A 16,384-nucleotide genomic window follows, 5' to 3' on the forward strand; every position below is an offset into this window, starting at 1 on the left:
TCACAGGTCAACAGATGAAGCAGAACAACCGGATGGTTTCAAGATAAAAACACGCAGCATTCAACGGAATACAATACAACTTAAACATTACAGGTTCCTATGAGGATATTTAATATCCACAATCACTAACTTTCTTAACACTTTGGACAACCATCATAAACTCGTGACAAACATAAAGTAACACTAATTCTTCGTGCAATCAAAACAAAGATGAGATGGAATTTGCCATGATCTTTCATTCTGCGCAACGCACCCTGCAAGTTAATGCTCTCCATTATCACAGCTTCCTCCACACTCTGGAATTTTCCACTTCAAATTAGGCAGGAGGAAGTTAATGATTACATCCAAAGTCTTTCTAGTTGCTGTTCTTGGATTTCTCCATTGCTCTTGGAGCTGTAGACAGGCAGAAAACACGGTTAAGCATAGCCTAAAACTTCGTCCATCTGCTGCCATTCAAAAGGCATTTCAACTATCATGCGCTACAGTAGAAGAAACGAGTTAAGTACGATAACATAGAAAGAATGATACGTGAACTAGAAAGGACAAAGGTCCTATGCTTTCACCCTAATGATAAAAACTATTACATGAAAACACACCAAAAGAAAATCCACTCCATGGAAGATGCTTTGAAAATGAGCTCCAGATGTCAAGGCAACAAATAGGGATCTTAGCTGCAGGCATGAATATGATGATTGATAAACCTCCCATTCAAAAGACCACCCAGCTAGGGAGTATAAAACATAAGTCCAGATAACAGATTTACTCTGTACATCATCTCCATTGTAAGCCATAAGATAATTCACTTTACTACTTGACTTATACTAATCCACACCCTGCACACCCAGTTTTTCTATTTTATCTTTATTTTCTAAACATTTGACAGGACATAATTTGACTAGTGCAGACCAATCCACAATGTAAGGAGCAGTATTTCATTCACATGTGCACTTATGCAAATGCACATAAAGATACAGACAAACAAAAACTGAAAACACATACATACAACCCGCTATGAAAAGATGTACAAACAAATAATATGATCAATTTGATCCATTCTCAGAAGATAACTACACCAAAAGGTACTTACCTAATCCAATCGCATCAGAGCTCTTCATGATTTTCAACCTCTTGCATGTTTCAATAAACATCCTGCAACAAAATCAATTACATTTCAGGGTGTTAAGGTAACCTAAGTGAGAAAATCTCAATCTATCAGCAGGTATAGTTTTATCATGCAGTACTCCAACAAGCTTCAAAATAGCCTATTAAATAAAGATCAAGTTAACAGCCACCAAGCAAATCATGCATGTAGATTATATATGTGCCTCTGTGTGTGTGTGTTTGTGTAGCATGTAAATCTAGATTCTCAAGCTTGACAAACTAGCCTATAACTGACATGCAAATCTAACCCTGCATCTAGAAGATATAAGAAGAAACGAAATCAACACTTCTTTAAAAGGACAAAACATTCACAAGGACAACAAAGCAAATGTTCATAATTATTTTTATTTTTTTTCTCATTTTACCATTTTTGTGGAACGAAGTATAATGTCTCAAAAAGTCTTCTTCTCCAAACTCTTATTCAACTTTATGCTGCTTAGGTATTATAATCTTGCAATTTTTTTGCTGTCAAAACTTGGGTAATATGTCTTGAGAATTATCTCCTTTTTGGTATAGTAATCTAACTAATAAATGAAATCATGCTACTCCTGATCCTAGCATTAAAGGTGATGTCAGATAAAAATCTCCTAACTGGAAAAGTAATGGACTTACATTATTGCAATTAAAAATATATGAATAAGCCTAGTGGAATTCATAATTCTTAATTCTTACAGTATTCAACGATATATGCAGTAGTTACATACCACATTAATTGAAGTCTTTGTCAGTATGAGAAGATATGGATAGGTATAAAAACAAGTGCATGTAACCTATATCCATTAATTGTATGCCTCCCATATATAAGAAATAGGAGAGCAAAAGTGCACACTGAAAAAAGTAATGATAATAAATACAGATGTATCTAATATTTCATACTTTTGCTTTCATTTCAATCAACCTGAACTATAACTCTAATTAGAGAGATTCAGTCTATAAAAGCTACTCCAAGAACTTGTGCCCGTGTGATTTAGGACTTTGAAAAGAATGCAATTAGGAAAGAATAGATATAAAGGCAAACAGTAATTTTGAGAGACTGAAGCTTACTCCCATGGAACATCTCCAACAAGCATCCAGTCCCCATCTTTATCTTCATATGTAAGCACATATTCTGATCCATGCAAAAGATCCTTCAACTTGCTCTCACTCAAGATTTCCTTCCCAGCAGAACCATGAGACCCACATTGACCTGAAATCATTGTAAAAATGTAATCTATGCTAAATATTGGAATTTTCCTTTATTGAAGATACAGGTAAGCACATTTCTGTGCATCAAAAAGGATTCAACTTAATATTGCCACAAGGCGATGAGATCAGCAACAGCTTACCAAGGGTAAAACAGCTGAACATCTTCTCAAGAGCAGAAGACAGTTCCTGATAAGTTGAATAAGTTCTCAAATCCACCTTCCTCAGATAAGGAGCTCCATCCATGCTGACCTTGATAAAAAGAGCACCGGGACCTGGTTTTCCATCAACTTCATCATTGTTCTTTGAAGAAGTGGCCAGGGTTTTAGTCCTAAATGATCTTATTGGTGGCCAACCAACAACCTGTGCCCTGTCAAGGATGGCATATCACAACAACAATCAAAACAAAAAAAGGCACAATATAATGCTCTTTATCCCATCCAATGTCTAAGAGCCCCTTCTCAAGTAACTTATACTTACTTGGCAGCAGGTGCACTGCTGTTGTTGTTAGAAATGCCAGTTTGCTTGAGGTTTGTTCCATTTGCGGCACGAGGTCGTTCTTGTAGCACATTTGGAGGCCCATCTTTCTTTACAGATGCTTGAGCTCCAGAAGACCTTGCTGACAGCATCACATTGACCCCTGGATTACCAGGATATTTTCCGTGTCCCACAGGTTGGGGAGATTCAGAATCAGAACCAGCTCCAGGAAACATCCAAATTTTTTCAGTGTACACAGAACCTTTCACCTCTGAGAATCCATCCATGGTGTCAGAGAACCCCCTTTTGTTTCCAGAAACAACAGTTTTCTGTGATGATGAGCAGATTCCATCTTTAGAAGGAAGTAGAGGAAACAGTGGCTTCTCATCAAGTTTTCCAGAGTTCAGTAAGCAAAGCTCTGGTTCCCTCTCAGGGGACTGGGATCCAGGAAGACCAAGCCTCAGCTCTGTAGCCTTCAAATTCAGATTGTTCTTGTTATCCTCTGGCAAGCTCGAGACACCAGAGCTGTCGACTGAAGAACAATCTGATAGTCCAAGGTAATTACGCTCCTTTAATCCCAAGCCATTCTGGGAGATACAGTCATCAGAGGGAGAAGAAACATTACTGCGCCCTTCCTCCACGCCCAGAAGCGGTGGAGACATCAGAACCCAAAACTTCTCAAGACAGCCTCTTTTAGTGCATAGAAAATGAAAAAGAAACAAACCAAAAAAAAAAATCAAATTTTCTGCTCATTCCAAGAAAGCCACCTTTTAAGCCAAATTATATAAAAACACAAGATTCAATACAACTACAAATTACAACAGATCACAATCTGCTTACAAAGTTATCTAAACTAAACCGTCAAGTAGACTAGTCAATCATTATTGACGGTTCCTGAAAGAGCCATCACGCACCAGCAGTTTCTGAATCCAATAAAATCATCTGCGAAACCCACTTCAACCCATTTTTTTCAAACAACTCCACCTACCAAATTGGTTAATTCGGGTCACTTTTATAGCTAACGGTCAAAATTAACGAAAATTTTCACTTCCTAAAGCTCAAATAATGGTGTAAGCTAGCTAATCTGCATTAGACCAATCCAACGTCTTATACAAAATTACATGCCAATGAAAAACGAAGTAGATTACCAACCTCAAGAAATACCCCTTAAGCTGTGGATGATAATTACTATAGATTTACCCATGATTTACAAGAGCGGCAGTATAGCCAAAACTGAGTCAAATTTTACCAAGAAGCTTAGAAAAAATCAACACTTCTAAGTACTATTGTCCAATAGTTGCTGAGAAAGAATAGAGCTTAAAATGGAAAAAAGAGCAAAAACGGGAAGCGCATATATTTTCTTCTAGCTCGTAGCTACATGTAAGAAGAAGAAATTAAGTCAACTGAAGTCTTGTGCATTTAATCTTTTTAGGAGAGTTGAATTTTCCGTTTTTCCTTGAATAATAAGCAGAACATAAAAGAGAAAGAGAAACCGAACCAAAAAAAATAAAGAACCAGAAGCAAAAAATAAAAAAGGAATCTTTTTCTCCTTCCAGTTTCTTCTGTTTCCGGTAACTAAACAGAACAAACTGATAAAAACCCCAAACCCAAAATAAAAACTGGAGATCTTACTGCTGAAATGAAGCAGAGCTGCAAAACGAAAACAAACAAAAAAATGCAAATTTAAACAATTTTTTGTTAAAAAAAAAAGCTTACCGGAGAAAAACTTGGCGGAGGAGACAAAGAGAAGAGGATCAATTACGGCTTTCAAAAATTGCAGGTGAAAATGCACGAACTGCAGAGGAAATAAAAGCAAAGAAAGAAATAAAGAGAGAGAGAGAGAGAGAGAGAGAAAATAAGCTCCTCAAGGTCCTTCCATTAAGCAGAAAGCAACAAAAGCCATTCACCGAGAAACTCGAAGTAAAAAAAAAAAAAGGAAAAGAGAGAAACCAAAAGAAGGGCAAAAGCGAAAATAAACGCAAAAAGTTGTGCAAATATTTTAATCTCCTTGAAAAGAATGGGACCAGGTCGTTTTTATACTGCGCCGATCTAGGAGTGGGGGTGGAATCCGATCGGACGGTTGAGATCGGTACCGCGATGGGGAATCTGGACCGTTAGATTGTTGAAAAGGATCAAGAAATGAGTATCTGTCGTTATTACAGGTGGTATATTTGAGGAAAGATGGTTTCATTGGCTTCTGGTTCCGGGTTGCTGCTTTCTTACTGGTTCAGCGACTGGGTTTTTTATTGAATAGTCGAATTTGTCCTTGAATTAATTAAGTATTGTACCTTATTCTGGAGGATTAATAAATGGCAATAACGACAAATTCTTTTTTGCCCCCCACTTAAATGTGGAGTATGTTTCAAGAAGGATTAATTAACTGCTTAATAGGTGCTAATCCATGCTTGCATTAAATTTTTTCAATTTATAAATTATGTCCAACAATACTTGAGATGCCTGAATAAATGAGAAATAAAACTTTATCTTTATTTATATTTATATACTATTAAAATTATCCCTTAATAGGGTCTGGTAATAACATCTGTCCAGGGATTATATTATAATTTAAAATGATAATATTTTTAAAGGTTTCGTTTAAGTTTTTAGGACTGAAATCTAAGATAATTTAATTATAATTACATTTTTTTTATTTTGGCTATTTTCTTTCCTTTTTATGACTCAGGGTGGAGTCGGGGACTTTTGGCTGTTGGGACATTTTCCTCCAAACTCCAAGTAGAATTGATTAGGATATTCTTTGGTACAAAGACAAGAACAATCGATTAAAGAAGCATTAAAACATGTTTTAGGAAAATTTGCAGCCATCTGGGCTCAAACATGAGTTCTATTTAACGTGACATAAATGGAAATAATTTAGAATATATATGGAAATGATAATTGTGGGCTAACCCAAACCAGGATTTTTGTCTAGCCAAATCTGTCAAAACTCAACAACTCCGCTCTCATTTCTCCTTCTATTATCAGCTTTACTTACATCTTCAGTTTTATACAGGGCTCATTCCTTTCATCAAGACTTCAAAATTTTCTTCTTATTATTATTATTTGTTCTTTTTATGCTGCAGAAATTAATGGGCTTAGTTGGTTGAGATTTGCAAAACCATTTAGATACTGAATTTTGCAATGGAAGTTAAAGGATTCACTAATCAAAAAGATTTGAAAATCCAGATTAACCAAGAACTAACTCATCCCTGAAGAAGTGGGATTGCAAATGAGAGATAGGTGAACTGATAATAGGCTTTGATTATTAAAATTTTTTTTGGTTTCATGTTTTCTTGCATTTTTTTTTATAATTATTAAAAAATATAAAATGATTCAGTTTACACATAACACATACAAATGGGTTGCTTTCTCTGCTGATTGCCTTAGATAATCAAACTCCCAATTTTGTAAAAATTATATTGATATGTAAAATTTCCAAAAATTAAATCTTAATATTGAACAAATAAAATGTTAAATATTGATATAAACAAAAGTGTCAAAGGTTGAAAGAGCAATTGATTTTTCTCTCCAAAATCTAGCTTTACTTTTTCTTTTGCTTAGGCGAAGTTTGACAGGATGTATTTGTACACCGAGGGTATGGTTAAATTTCGAGTGATATTTGAGAAAATCTAAAAGATAGAAGCTTATCAAATCTTAAATTCAGATGCTCTAAAAGGAAAGCAACAATCATTAACCCAAATTCAAATTGTTACGAATTAATATATTAATAAAACAATAAACAATCAATGGTTTATAATTTCATCAACTTACTTGTTGATTAAAATAAGTTATATAAAATTTACCATAATTAGTAAGTTTGTTCGTTTTAATGGTAAGAGATCTTGAATTTGAATGGCATCAACAATTTCTGGGTGATATTAATTATAACTCATATTGCCTTTACAGGATTGATGCATAATCCTGAATTTCACGTAAGAAAAAGGAAAAGCTTATATAAAAAGTAGAAAATTTTTGTTAGTTGCAGTAAACATTGAACAGATTTTTGTCAAAAAAAAAATAATGAAAGGAAAAAGATTGGATAAATATGCATGAAAGGGTCAAAGTGGAAAAGGAAAGTAAAGAGAAAGAGGGGGGGAATCATGCAAGGATGCATTAAATGTGGGAGAGGGGGATTAGGACGAGGGGACAGAAGAAAACAGGGGGAAGAGCTGTGATTGGGGGACAAGAAAGCGGCATTTTGAAGTCGGTTTGCCGGGTGGTGACCAGGACAGCTAACCCTTTTTTTAATTTCTTTCCTCATCACTTTATTTTCTTTTCCATCATTGCCCCTTCGGTCTCTCTCTCTCTCCTTCTAATTGAATTGTTTTTTCCTTTTCTTTCCTCTGGGGGGATTAATTAGATTAAAATAAAATATATATATATATATATATATGTTTTTGGTGCGGGAAAAAAGGGTCTCCCCAGCATCATTAGCAACTGCTACTGCTCCAGCACGCCTTGGTACAAAGCCGCTCTCATGTCCCGTGCATGCCTCACCCCCCATCATCACCCTCGCATCACCTCACGTCATTCTTTGGATCGAGCGGCCGTGCTTTTGCTCCCTCGCTTTGCCGTCTCTTTTGCTTGCTAATTCAAGGATTATGTCTCCGATTTTTGCTTTCCAACGATGCTTTGCTGCGTGCCATTTCATGTTTGCTGTTTACGTGTTAGTTGCTTGCAAATTATGGTCGTTGGGCGTTTAAGAACATATACTGCCGTATGGAAATGTTGAGTGTCTCATTTTATATGCTTCATAGATTAGGAATTTAATTAAGACATTTTTTTCCCGGTTTGAACTCCAAGTCATATAAGGAGCACCCTTAATTGTGTACAATTAGATGCTGCAAAAAACAAAATGGAGTTGATGATATAAGAAGAGTTTCTTTTTTTTGGTTATGTAAATCGACATTTAGTGTAACTTTAGGGTATTCTTAATATTAAGAAAAAAAATTTATATATACTTAATTACAATAGCTTCTAATTAAATTTTTATTTTTATTTGATTCATCTCTACTAACGTTACATAATTATTGTTTATAAATCAAAATGTGTAATGACTGGACACAATACTAATTTAACCATGTATTAAGAAAACACTAAGCGCCAAGATAAATTGTTTTACCTCCAAATGTTTCGTTATTATCCGAACCACAATAAACTCAAAAATATATTATCTTAAATAGTATTTTTTATGAAAAAGAAAAAGAGAGTAATGCGATAAATTCACATGCTTCCTTTTTTTTTTTAATGAACAAACACTCCAAAGTTACTATAATACCATGCACATAAATGAACTCGTAGATTATTTCCAGTGAACATGTTTTTATTACACACAATCAATTTACTGCTCCTATAATGAATTTAATACACTTTGACTGATTTTACTATTGAACTCTAGCACTGACATGTAGCCCCAAAGAGGTGATACCAAGGCAACAAAAAAAAAAACAAGCTCTGCACTTTTCACCTTCTGGTTTCGAGATTGAGAATTCGAGTCATGACAAGTTCTGTCCATGTCTTGGGTCTGCCCTATATTTATTTTTGGCCTTATCATATTTCTTTTAGAAAAAAAATATAAATTAATATGTGTATTATAATTTCATATATAAAATCAGAAAATAAATAAATTAATCAACAAACATTAGCATATAATTAAAAGGAAATTCATATTGAAATAAATTAAACTTAGACATGACAAAAATTGAATTTAAAAATTCAAATATCTTATTTTCCTTTAACCTCCAAGTAGCAAAATACAGAAAAATGTAGTATAAAACGTAACGATGATGGGATGGTCTCGTGCGAAGAGAGATATAATGAGTATAGCGAAAGTGTCGAATGGCAAAGAGAATAGTTTTATGTTGTTGAAAAGTTAAATACTCTTTGAAGGAGAGACCTTTGCACAGCCACAGATTTTGCGGGGCTGTGCCACGACAAAGGGACCCAATGCCGGGTGATCTCCGCTTTTGCCGGTGACTTTTTCGCTTAACCCTGGTTAACCCAAAAATACTAACCATGATTAATTAAAAAATATTGGTTTTACGACTTTGATCTCGATGGTTCCAAAGCAAATTAGAACCGTCGGATTAGAGTCATGCATACGGTCAACAGATCTGCTGGCCGTGCTTTGACATAAGGAGGAAATGACACATTTTGGTTGGACTTGTGGGGGCACGTGGCCTGCAACCGACGACGATGGTCAATGGTTTTTATCAGAGAGATTCTAGGGTCCACTTTAGCACGTTTGTATCTGATGACTCACGTGTGTATGTATTCGTGTTGTTCTCAAGCTTTTGGCTGTACGATGGATATATATATATTATTATATTATTATATTATTATATATATATATGTACGTACGTAGTTTTGATCTTTGAATTATTCGGGGGTGGAAAAAAAGGGGAATATGTTTGTTGATTTTACATAAAAAAAAAGAAGAAGGAAGATATGTATGCTTCAAAGTAGAAACATTGCATAAAAAACTTTGGTGAATGGATTTTAATTAAAGAACATTAAAAATTAATTAGTGAGTTATTTAATTTCTTAGATTAAATTAAGATATATCATATTTTATAAAAATTATTGATTAGAAATTAATACTAACAAAATATTATGATCATTATAAATAAAAAATGAACAAACGTCTCCTTTTCTTAAATTTAAACTGAATAACACATTTTAGTTTAGATGGAAGAAAAAAAAACAAATAAAATATTGATGCCAATAGTTGGTTCTTTGGACTCAAAAGATTGCACTAAAACAATTTGTATTGTATACTGAATCGTTTAGAATAAACATAATGATAAGGCAAAAGAAGCTTTGTGAAAAGCATGACGTGGGGCTTTTTTGTTTTCTTGATCGGAGGTTTGGAGTTGGAACGTCAATTCCAAATGGTATAGGCCCCGCCGTCTACCGGCAAGTTGCAATGTCAATTCCCAGCATAGACATAATAATTTGGGGCCAGCCTTGTATTATATACTCATTAGAAACTTGGCCTGCCTAAGCACTTTCATGTTTCGGTCATCGCCTCCTTGATTAGTATCACATGCCACATGGATCGGGGCCCAATAAAAGCCGAAAAGGCTCTCCGACGATGTTGAATTGTTAGAAAATTAAAATGATAAGCATGTGCATGTCGCTTGGCCGCATGTTATTCTTCTCTTTAAACTCGAAACTGATTATGAGAGGATCAGTTTACAAGTTGTTTGTTAGCCAGACTTCGTTGTTTTCTTCCAAGTTGTGGCTCCCCTCCTCCCTATGGTTAGATGGGTTAAGTTGTAAACGGACCACCCAGTTTTGGTGGCCCACTTCAAGTCCTTGGCGAGCTTGGGAACTTGACAAGCCCACTTTTAATTTGGAACCTCGTCGTTAATGCCCAAGGCTTGGCGACGAAACATTGCAAAATTTTTACGATGGTAGGGATTCTGATTATAAGAAGAAGTGCAAAAACCATTTTATTTTGTAGTTGAATAAATTTATATACATAAAAACTACTTAATCTAACAGTTTTTACCATTTTTTTTAAAACTTACTCACATGTATAATAGCAGTAATAATAAAAAAACTAATATTATTTTAATATGGATATTTTTGGTTAAAATCAAATTGCTTATAATGTAACGTTGTCATTTATCTAATTTTAACCTTCCATCTCCTTTTTGATTAAATTGCAATTCAATCAATAGCTTTACGTGCTTTTACTCTTAACACGATTTGAGGCATATCTATTGTAATATGATTTAGATCTTGTAATTTTGAGGTCAAAGATTTGCCATTAATCTGATAGGGATAGTCATGGTTATTATGATAATGTAAAAGAAAGAAATCAAGATAGGTGAATGGTGTTCAATTTTATCTAAATAGTACCCAATTCTATTCTATACTAAATCTATTACTATATTCAAATCAAAGTGCATCTTCGGTTTGACACTTGGCCGCCCACTACCTTGGCAAATCATCATGATTTTCATGTTGATGAACACATTTTATTGTCAAAAAAAAAAAAAAGTCACTTTGCTTGATGTATTTTTATCCGTTTTAATGAGCTTCATTATTGAGCTCCACTTGAGCCACTAGTGAATGGGTCAATATAAACATTAAAAGCCATCAATTTTCCCTTAACATCAGTTCTGTCTGCTCATGGTTCCCATATATTAATAATCCGCCACTCGACTTAAAACACTTTCAAGTCAAATCAATTAGGAAAAAAGGCATTGGCACATCGATTTGCCATCTTAACCAAATTATGGGGGTACCACAAGGATCTTTCTTAGTACCTTGTACGATCTTATCCCATCTCTTAAACTAAGTCTACTGTAATTCCTAATATGGAGGAAGTTTATACAGAAGATGATTAATGGAGGAATGGTATATATATACATATATATATATATATATCATTGATGTGACAAACATTTAGCATAGATTTAAGTAATAGGTAGAGGTAAATGAGAATGCAGCTAGCTTATAAAAAGGGCAATTCATACTAAGTTGATAAGTGGGAGGAAGATGTGATATTTTGGCTACAAAATTGAAGCTAGAAAAAACCCGAAGCCACCATGTTTCATTGCAGTTGATATTGGCCCAAAAAACAAAAAAAAATTTAAGGGCTGAGGGAGATGTGCCAACAGCCATCCGATAGATACAAAAATTCATGTTTAGTTTTGCAGAAGGACAGAAACTGCTCCATTTTTCATGCTCTTTTCAGGCACCTGATGCTGCAAATGATGAGTATGAGATAATATTATTAATGAGAATATGATTCCCTTCGGCTAGCTTGTGCTGATTCTGGAAATAATTTTAGTATTTTTTTCTTAGGCAATTCACCATTTAAACAATATATTCTTTTAGAGTATAGTCAATTATTCTGTAATCTTTGACATGAAGGATGCTTTCAATTAATGCTGCCTGCAATGGCTTATTTGTCTTTTTCAATAAACCAGATAGTACATTCCTCTCTTGAGATGCTTGTGCTGATTTGGGTATATTTGTACCCAATTTTTTTATTGTTTTCTTTCTTTCTTTTCCTTCAAATTCCATTTCTTTTTAATCAAAGATCATTGAATCTGCCTTTTCCTTTGTGTGTTTTTTTATTTCGTACATAAGATTTTAAGTGAGCGGCCAATATGTCTCTGGATGGATTTTGGCAAACCGACACAGTTGCAACTAATTTTCATGCAGTACAATGACAAATAAGAAAAGGGTTCATTGTCAATGAACAGCTCATGATAAAAACAGAAACCATTGGCAAGGGCTAAAAGATGGAGTAAGTTACCTGATCCCTAACACAGTATCATTCATGATAAATTGTTAAAAAAACTTGGGCTGGGTTTGGTGAAGAATATTCAAGAAAAGATATATATGACACATCATTGATGAAAATTTATAATTAAATTTATATTATAAAGAGTGTTGAGCGAAAATTTTCTAGAGTGCAGCAAACTGACAAAGCTGATGGTCCCATTGGCAATAGGCAGAGATGGCTATCTACGTTTCCACCGCATTAGCAATTAAGACAGAGATAAAACTATTCCATCTATGGGAAAGTCCCAAAAGGAAAAGAAGTCGGAAAACATGGCAAATTCTTTTACTTATCCTGTATCAACGATTTTGGCCCTCCATGGTCCCCAAGTTTGAAAACTTTTTTTCCTAGGAAATGTTAAAGATAAGATCAACAGAAAGAATCAAGAAGGTGCATGTTATCCTGGCAGCACTGAATAGTGGCCATCCAGGCAGAAGCCGAGCGCTAAAGATGTCAAGAAAACCTTCTAAGGAGGCAGGGCTGTGTCGCTGTATTCTGGCAGATAAGGACTAATATTGAACAGAAAGCTATGAAAATGACTTGCAGATGGCTAGTGACCACCTTCCAGCTAGAAATTATCTGTTTCTTTTGAGTACCGAAGGACAGGACAGTATGAATTATAAGCTTGATCGAGTTAGAGACGCTGTTAACAAATCAAATTGAAACTCTTAATTCTGAGTAAATTAATCACTTGGAATTTTAGAAAAGGAGAACATTCTTTTTTTCGTGCTTTTTTTTATAAACCAGGTTGAACATTATCTTGTTTGTGCCAAACTACATTGACCACTGTACACTAAGCATTCCAAAAACTATTATCTTCCAAGAAATCTGAGTTTAACTACATATGATGCATGCAAACAAGTCAGTTTCAACAATTAAAGAAACTTGTGAAGCGGTCCACATCATGAAGAAAAACGAGGAGAAGATTTCCTTTCTGTATTTTTTTGTGGGTGGGAGGAGGGGCTCAAGTCAAAAGACAGCTGAAAATCTTTCTTTAGGGTTTCAAAGTTGAATTCTACACGACATATCGTAGCCACCAGCGTCTTGCTATCGATCGTAATTCATACGAGAATTGACCCTTCTTTTTTTTTTTAGAAGAAAAATGATTGTGCTTGACAGTATTTTATAATGGGAATCTTTCATTCTTCTAGGAAGTTTCTTGTACTAAGAGGCTTCCTGCAATTTCTTCAAGTTTCACTTTACCATAAACATGTCTTAATTCAGGCCCGTGAAGGAGAAAACCAAGCAGGGAATTGATGTTTTGACATGAACTGAAATGACCCAATTAATTGCCTTTTGCCTTTAAGAACTACAAAGGCCAAATACCCACAACAACCCTCTTCTGTAGCTGTAGGACCATGACCCCAGTCCCCTTTCATCTGACAAAAGGCTGAGCTTTATTTGTAAAGGGTGAGCTTAAAATAAACTCATTTGAAAAAAATATATCAAGTACAATCCTTTGTCTAGGCAAACTGAACTCACATGGGAAAGCAGCAAAGAATGACTTCGGTTAGAGACATGAGGGTAGTTGCAAAGGTGGAATTTTTGTAGATTTCTTCAAGTACAAACAGTTGACAAGTAATAATCCTTACAACATGATTGAATCACAAGGAACTACAGTTGATTACAAAACAGCAAGCCACCACTCACGAGCAATAGTTGGTGCCGTCCAGAGAATGGCAATTGATAAGCAGTTCTCCTTGCAAAAGCATGAAGAAGAGAAAAAGTGAAAAGGGCAAGACCGGCCATAGCTACAAACTCAAGTAGCCAGCTAATAGACTTTTTTTTTCCCGCAAATTTGGTACTTTTGCTTTCACATCTTTTCACACACACCATTCTCTTTCCTCGCTCAATTTCTTTCTTCCCCAGCAAACAAGCAACACCGACGGGGCTTTTACTGCTTTAGCTTTTAAGCTTTTTTTTTTCCCTTCTTCTTCTTCATGGGTTGCAACCAACAATTGGACCCCAACTTACTCCGTACCGTGGCCCGGACACTTAGGACATTTTAGGTGTACCTTTACACGTACACACTAACACAGCTCCCCCTTCATTTTATAAATAATACTCCCTCTCATTCCCCTCCTCAAATTGTCTTCATCCCCTCTCCCTAAAAAAAAATTCGCTTATCATCCAATGCCATAATTTTTTGCATGCTCTTCCCCGCTAGTTCTTTGCTCCTTTCACACATATGAGAAAAGGAACAACACCGCCAACTACAACAGCAGCAGCAGCGACAAGGAGTAGCAGCAGGTCATCAAGGAAGAGTATATGTGATGGAGAATCAGGATCTTTCCCACCCCACGTGGATGCGTCTCGACGTCTCTCGGGTTCCCTCTTGCACAGCTCTCCTCTTAATCATCATATTCAGCTTGAGTGGCATCTCTCCTGCTGCTACCACTGGGACAAGCTCAGGTCACTCCGCCGCTCGATCTCCGATGGCACGGGTCCCGATGCGGACATCGAAGCATCGCCCTCCAAATCGAAGCCTGAATACATGGTAAATTCTCTCTCTCTCTCTTGGAAATTAACATGAGGATTACTGCCATGTAAGAGAAAAGGTTCTTGCGCTTTGATACTCAACCTATCTTTGGTTTTTTCTTTGTATTCAGGATTTAAAGAAAAACCAAAGCCAAAGCTTGCCTGTGTTAATGCCAGGAGATCAGATCCCCAAGTTCATAGCATTGCCATGTCCGTGTGAACCTCCACGGCCATACAAGGTTGAAGTAAAAGTGCAAAAACCGCCCAAGCCGCCACGTTTTCCAGTACCTTTGTATTAGCAAGTTAGACAATTTGTTGTATATATTGGATCATTAGATTATTTTTTCTTTTTCAGCTTGGGTATTTTGGAGAAAAACAAAAAAAAAAAAAAAAACTGTGGGTGGGATATATACCATCTCTGGAATCCAGGTAGAGCAGGTCAATTTGTATAGTGTTCACTGTTACAGTTTCTTGCATGCCAAGTGTATTAGGGTTAGTGAATTTATTATGCCATTATTCCGAGATGGAAGAAGATTCCAATTGTTTCAGTTGGAAAATGAAATGGTTTAATGAAGTTCTTATCCATTACCCAAAAATTCAAAAAGACAAAAACAAAAAAAGGGAAAAAGAAAATATCCGTATGTCCTGGTTGATATGTCACTGCTCAGTTTATAGATTGTACTTGAATGTCATAATTGTTGCAAGACGCTTTCTTTTCTGGTTTTCTTTCTTTTCTTCTGCTCAATTTACAGTTTGCTACTTCGTTTTCAGCACTTACAAGAGGAAATTGGTAAAGTTGTAAGTCCATTTTTCTTGGCTAATAGAGTAACCAACTCTGCATATGCTTCCAGCTTACTACTCTCTGGAAAAGATAATTTCTTTACTTTTTCGCATTTGCCTAAATGTAGACATTCAGTGTTAGTCGGGTGGGGCCTTGTCTACTAATTTAACCAAAGCAAGAACAGCCAATGAGAAAGGGCAACCCTAGGTTTTAATGTGAAACAAGGTAAACCTTATCTGCGGAGAATCAGTGCAAGTCTCTGTCAAAAATTAGGCAAACCTATAAGATTTTACAATTTTCAATTGGTAACAAAAACTTACAAGTCAAGCACAGTTGCCATGTTAATGATGATCCGTAAGTGCATCAATTCTTTTCAAGAGAGTTGGTTGGTACGACCCAAATTTTGGTACAGCCGGATTTATGAGGAAAGCAGATGGTTTGCTCATAAATCACCGTACCATGTGGATGTGGTGTCTGCCATATCCTTGAGACCGCAGTCCATTGGAAAATGAAAAAAAAAATACAAATCCTATTTTGAGCTGAAAAGTTGCACTGTTTAAATCATTACTTTGCATTTGGCAAGAAACTAACCTTATAATCAGGCACTACCATTACTAGAAATAATGGAATTGGATTTTCAACACACACACACACACATAAAATCTAACAGCAGTCAATCACTTAGATTTTACACTTCAAGAAAAGAAGAAAAGATTCGAATTAAGAGTTCAAATTTCTTCATCATTTACACTTTTTATGATCTATATGATTAGAAGCTTGAATTGAAATCTGAGTAAGTAAATCTTAAGATTGATTTCGTATCTTATAAGTAGGACCCTAATCTATAAATGGGGTGCGTTCCAATGTATCTGAACTGGAAGAAACAGAAGACACGAAAACTGTTGAACAAACTCCCATGTATGATCATTCCCACAAGCAAAACAAGCCAAACACCTAAAACGTGGGATCGAGGGGGAGGGTTGTTAAAGAAAAATAATGAAGTGAAA

General features: G+C 35.5%; 2 protein-coding genes across 2 annotated transcripts; one reads left to right on the top strand and one right to left on the bottom strand.

Moving 5' to 3' along the window:
* Positions 1–15: 15 nt before the first annotated feature.
* Positions 16–4,791, bottom strand: IAA9 (indole-3-acetic acid inducible 9). The gene is made up of 6 exons (XM_021445561.2): positions 4,537–4,791; positions 2,824–3,510; positions 2,487–2,713; positions 2,206–2,347; positions 1,088–1,149; positions 16–393 (listed from the first exon to the last, which is right to left on the bottom strand). Exons 2-6 carry the CDS (start codon positions 3,480–3,482, stop codon positions 356–358), a joined length of 1,128 nt encoding a protein of 375 aa, XP_021301236.1. The 5' UTR covers positions 3,483–3,510; positions 4,537–4,791; the 3' UTR covers positions 16–355.
* A 9,023-nt stretch (positions 4,792–13,814) lies between these two features.
* Positions 13,815–15,436, top strand: LOC110409348 (hydroxyproline-rich glycoprotein family protein). The gene is given in 3 exon segments (XM_021418659.2): positions 13,815–14,494; positions 14,497–14,615; positions 14,728–15,436. Coding segments are annotated over 3 exon segments (390 nt in total). The 5' UTR covers positions 13,815–14,391; the 3' UTR covers positions 14,896–15,436.
* The last annotated feature ends 948 nt before the right edge of the window (positions 15,437–16,384 follow it).

This window comes from Theobroma umbraticum, unplaced genomic scaffold, assembly GCF_002168275.2.
Source record: "Theobroma umbraticum cultivar Fairchild unplaced genomic scaffold, ASM216827v3 scaffold_44.0, whole genome shotgun sequence".
Taxonomy (NCBI): Eukaryota; Viridiplantae; Streptophyta; class Magnoliopsida; order Malvales; family Malvaceae; genus Theobroma; species Theobroma umbraticum.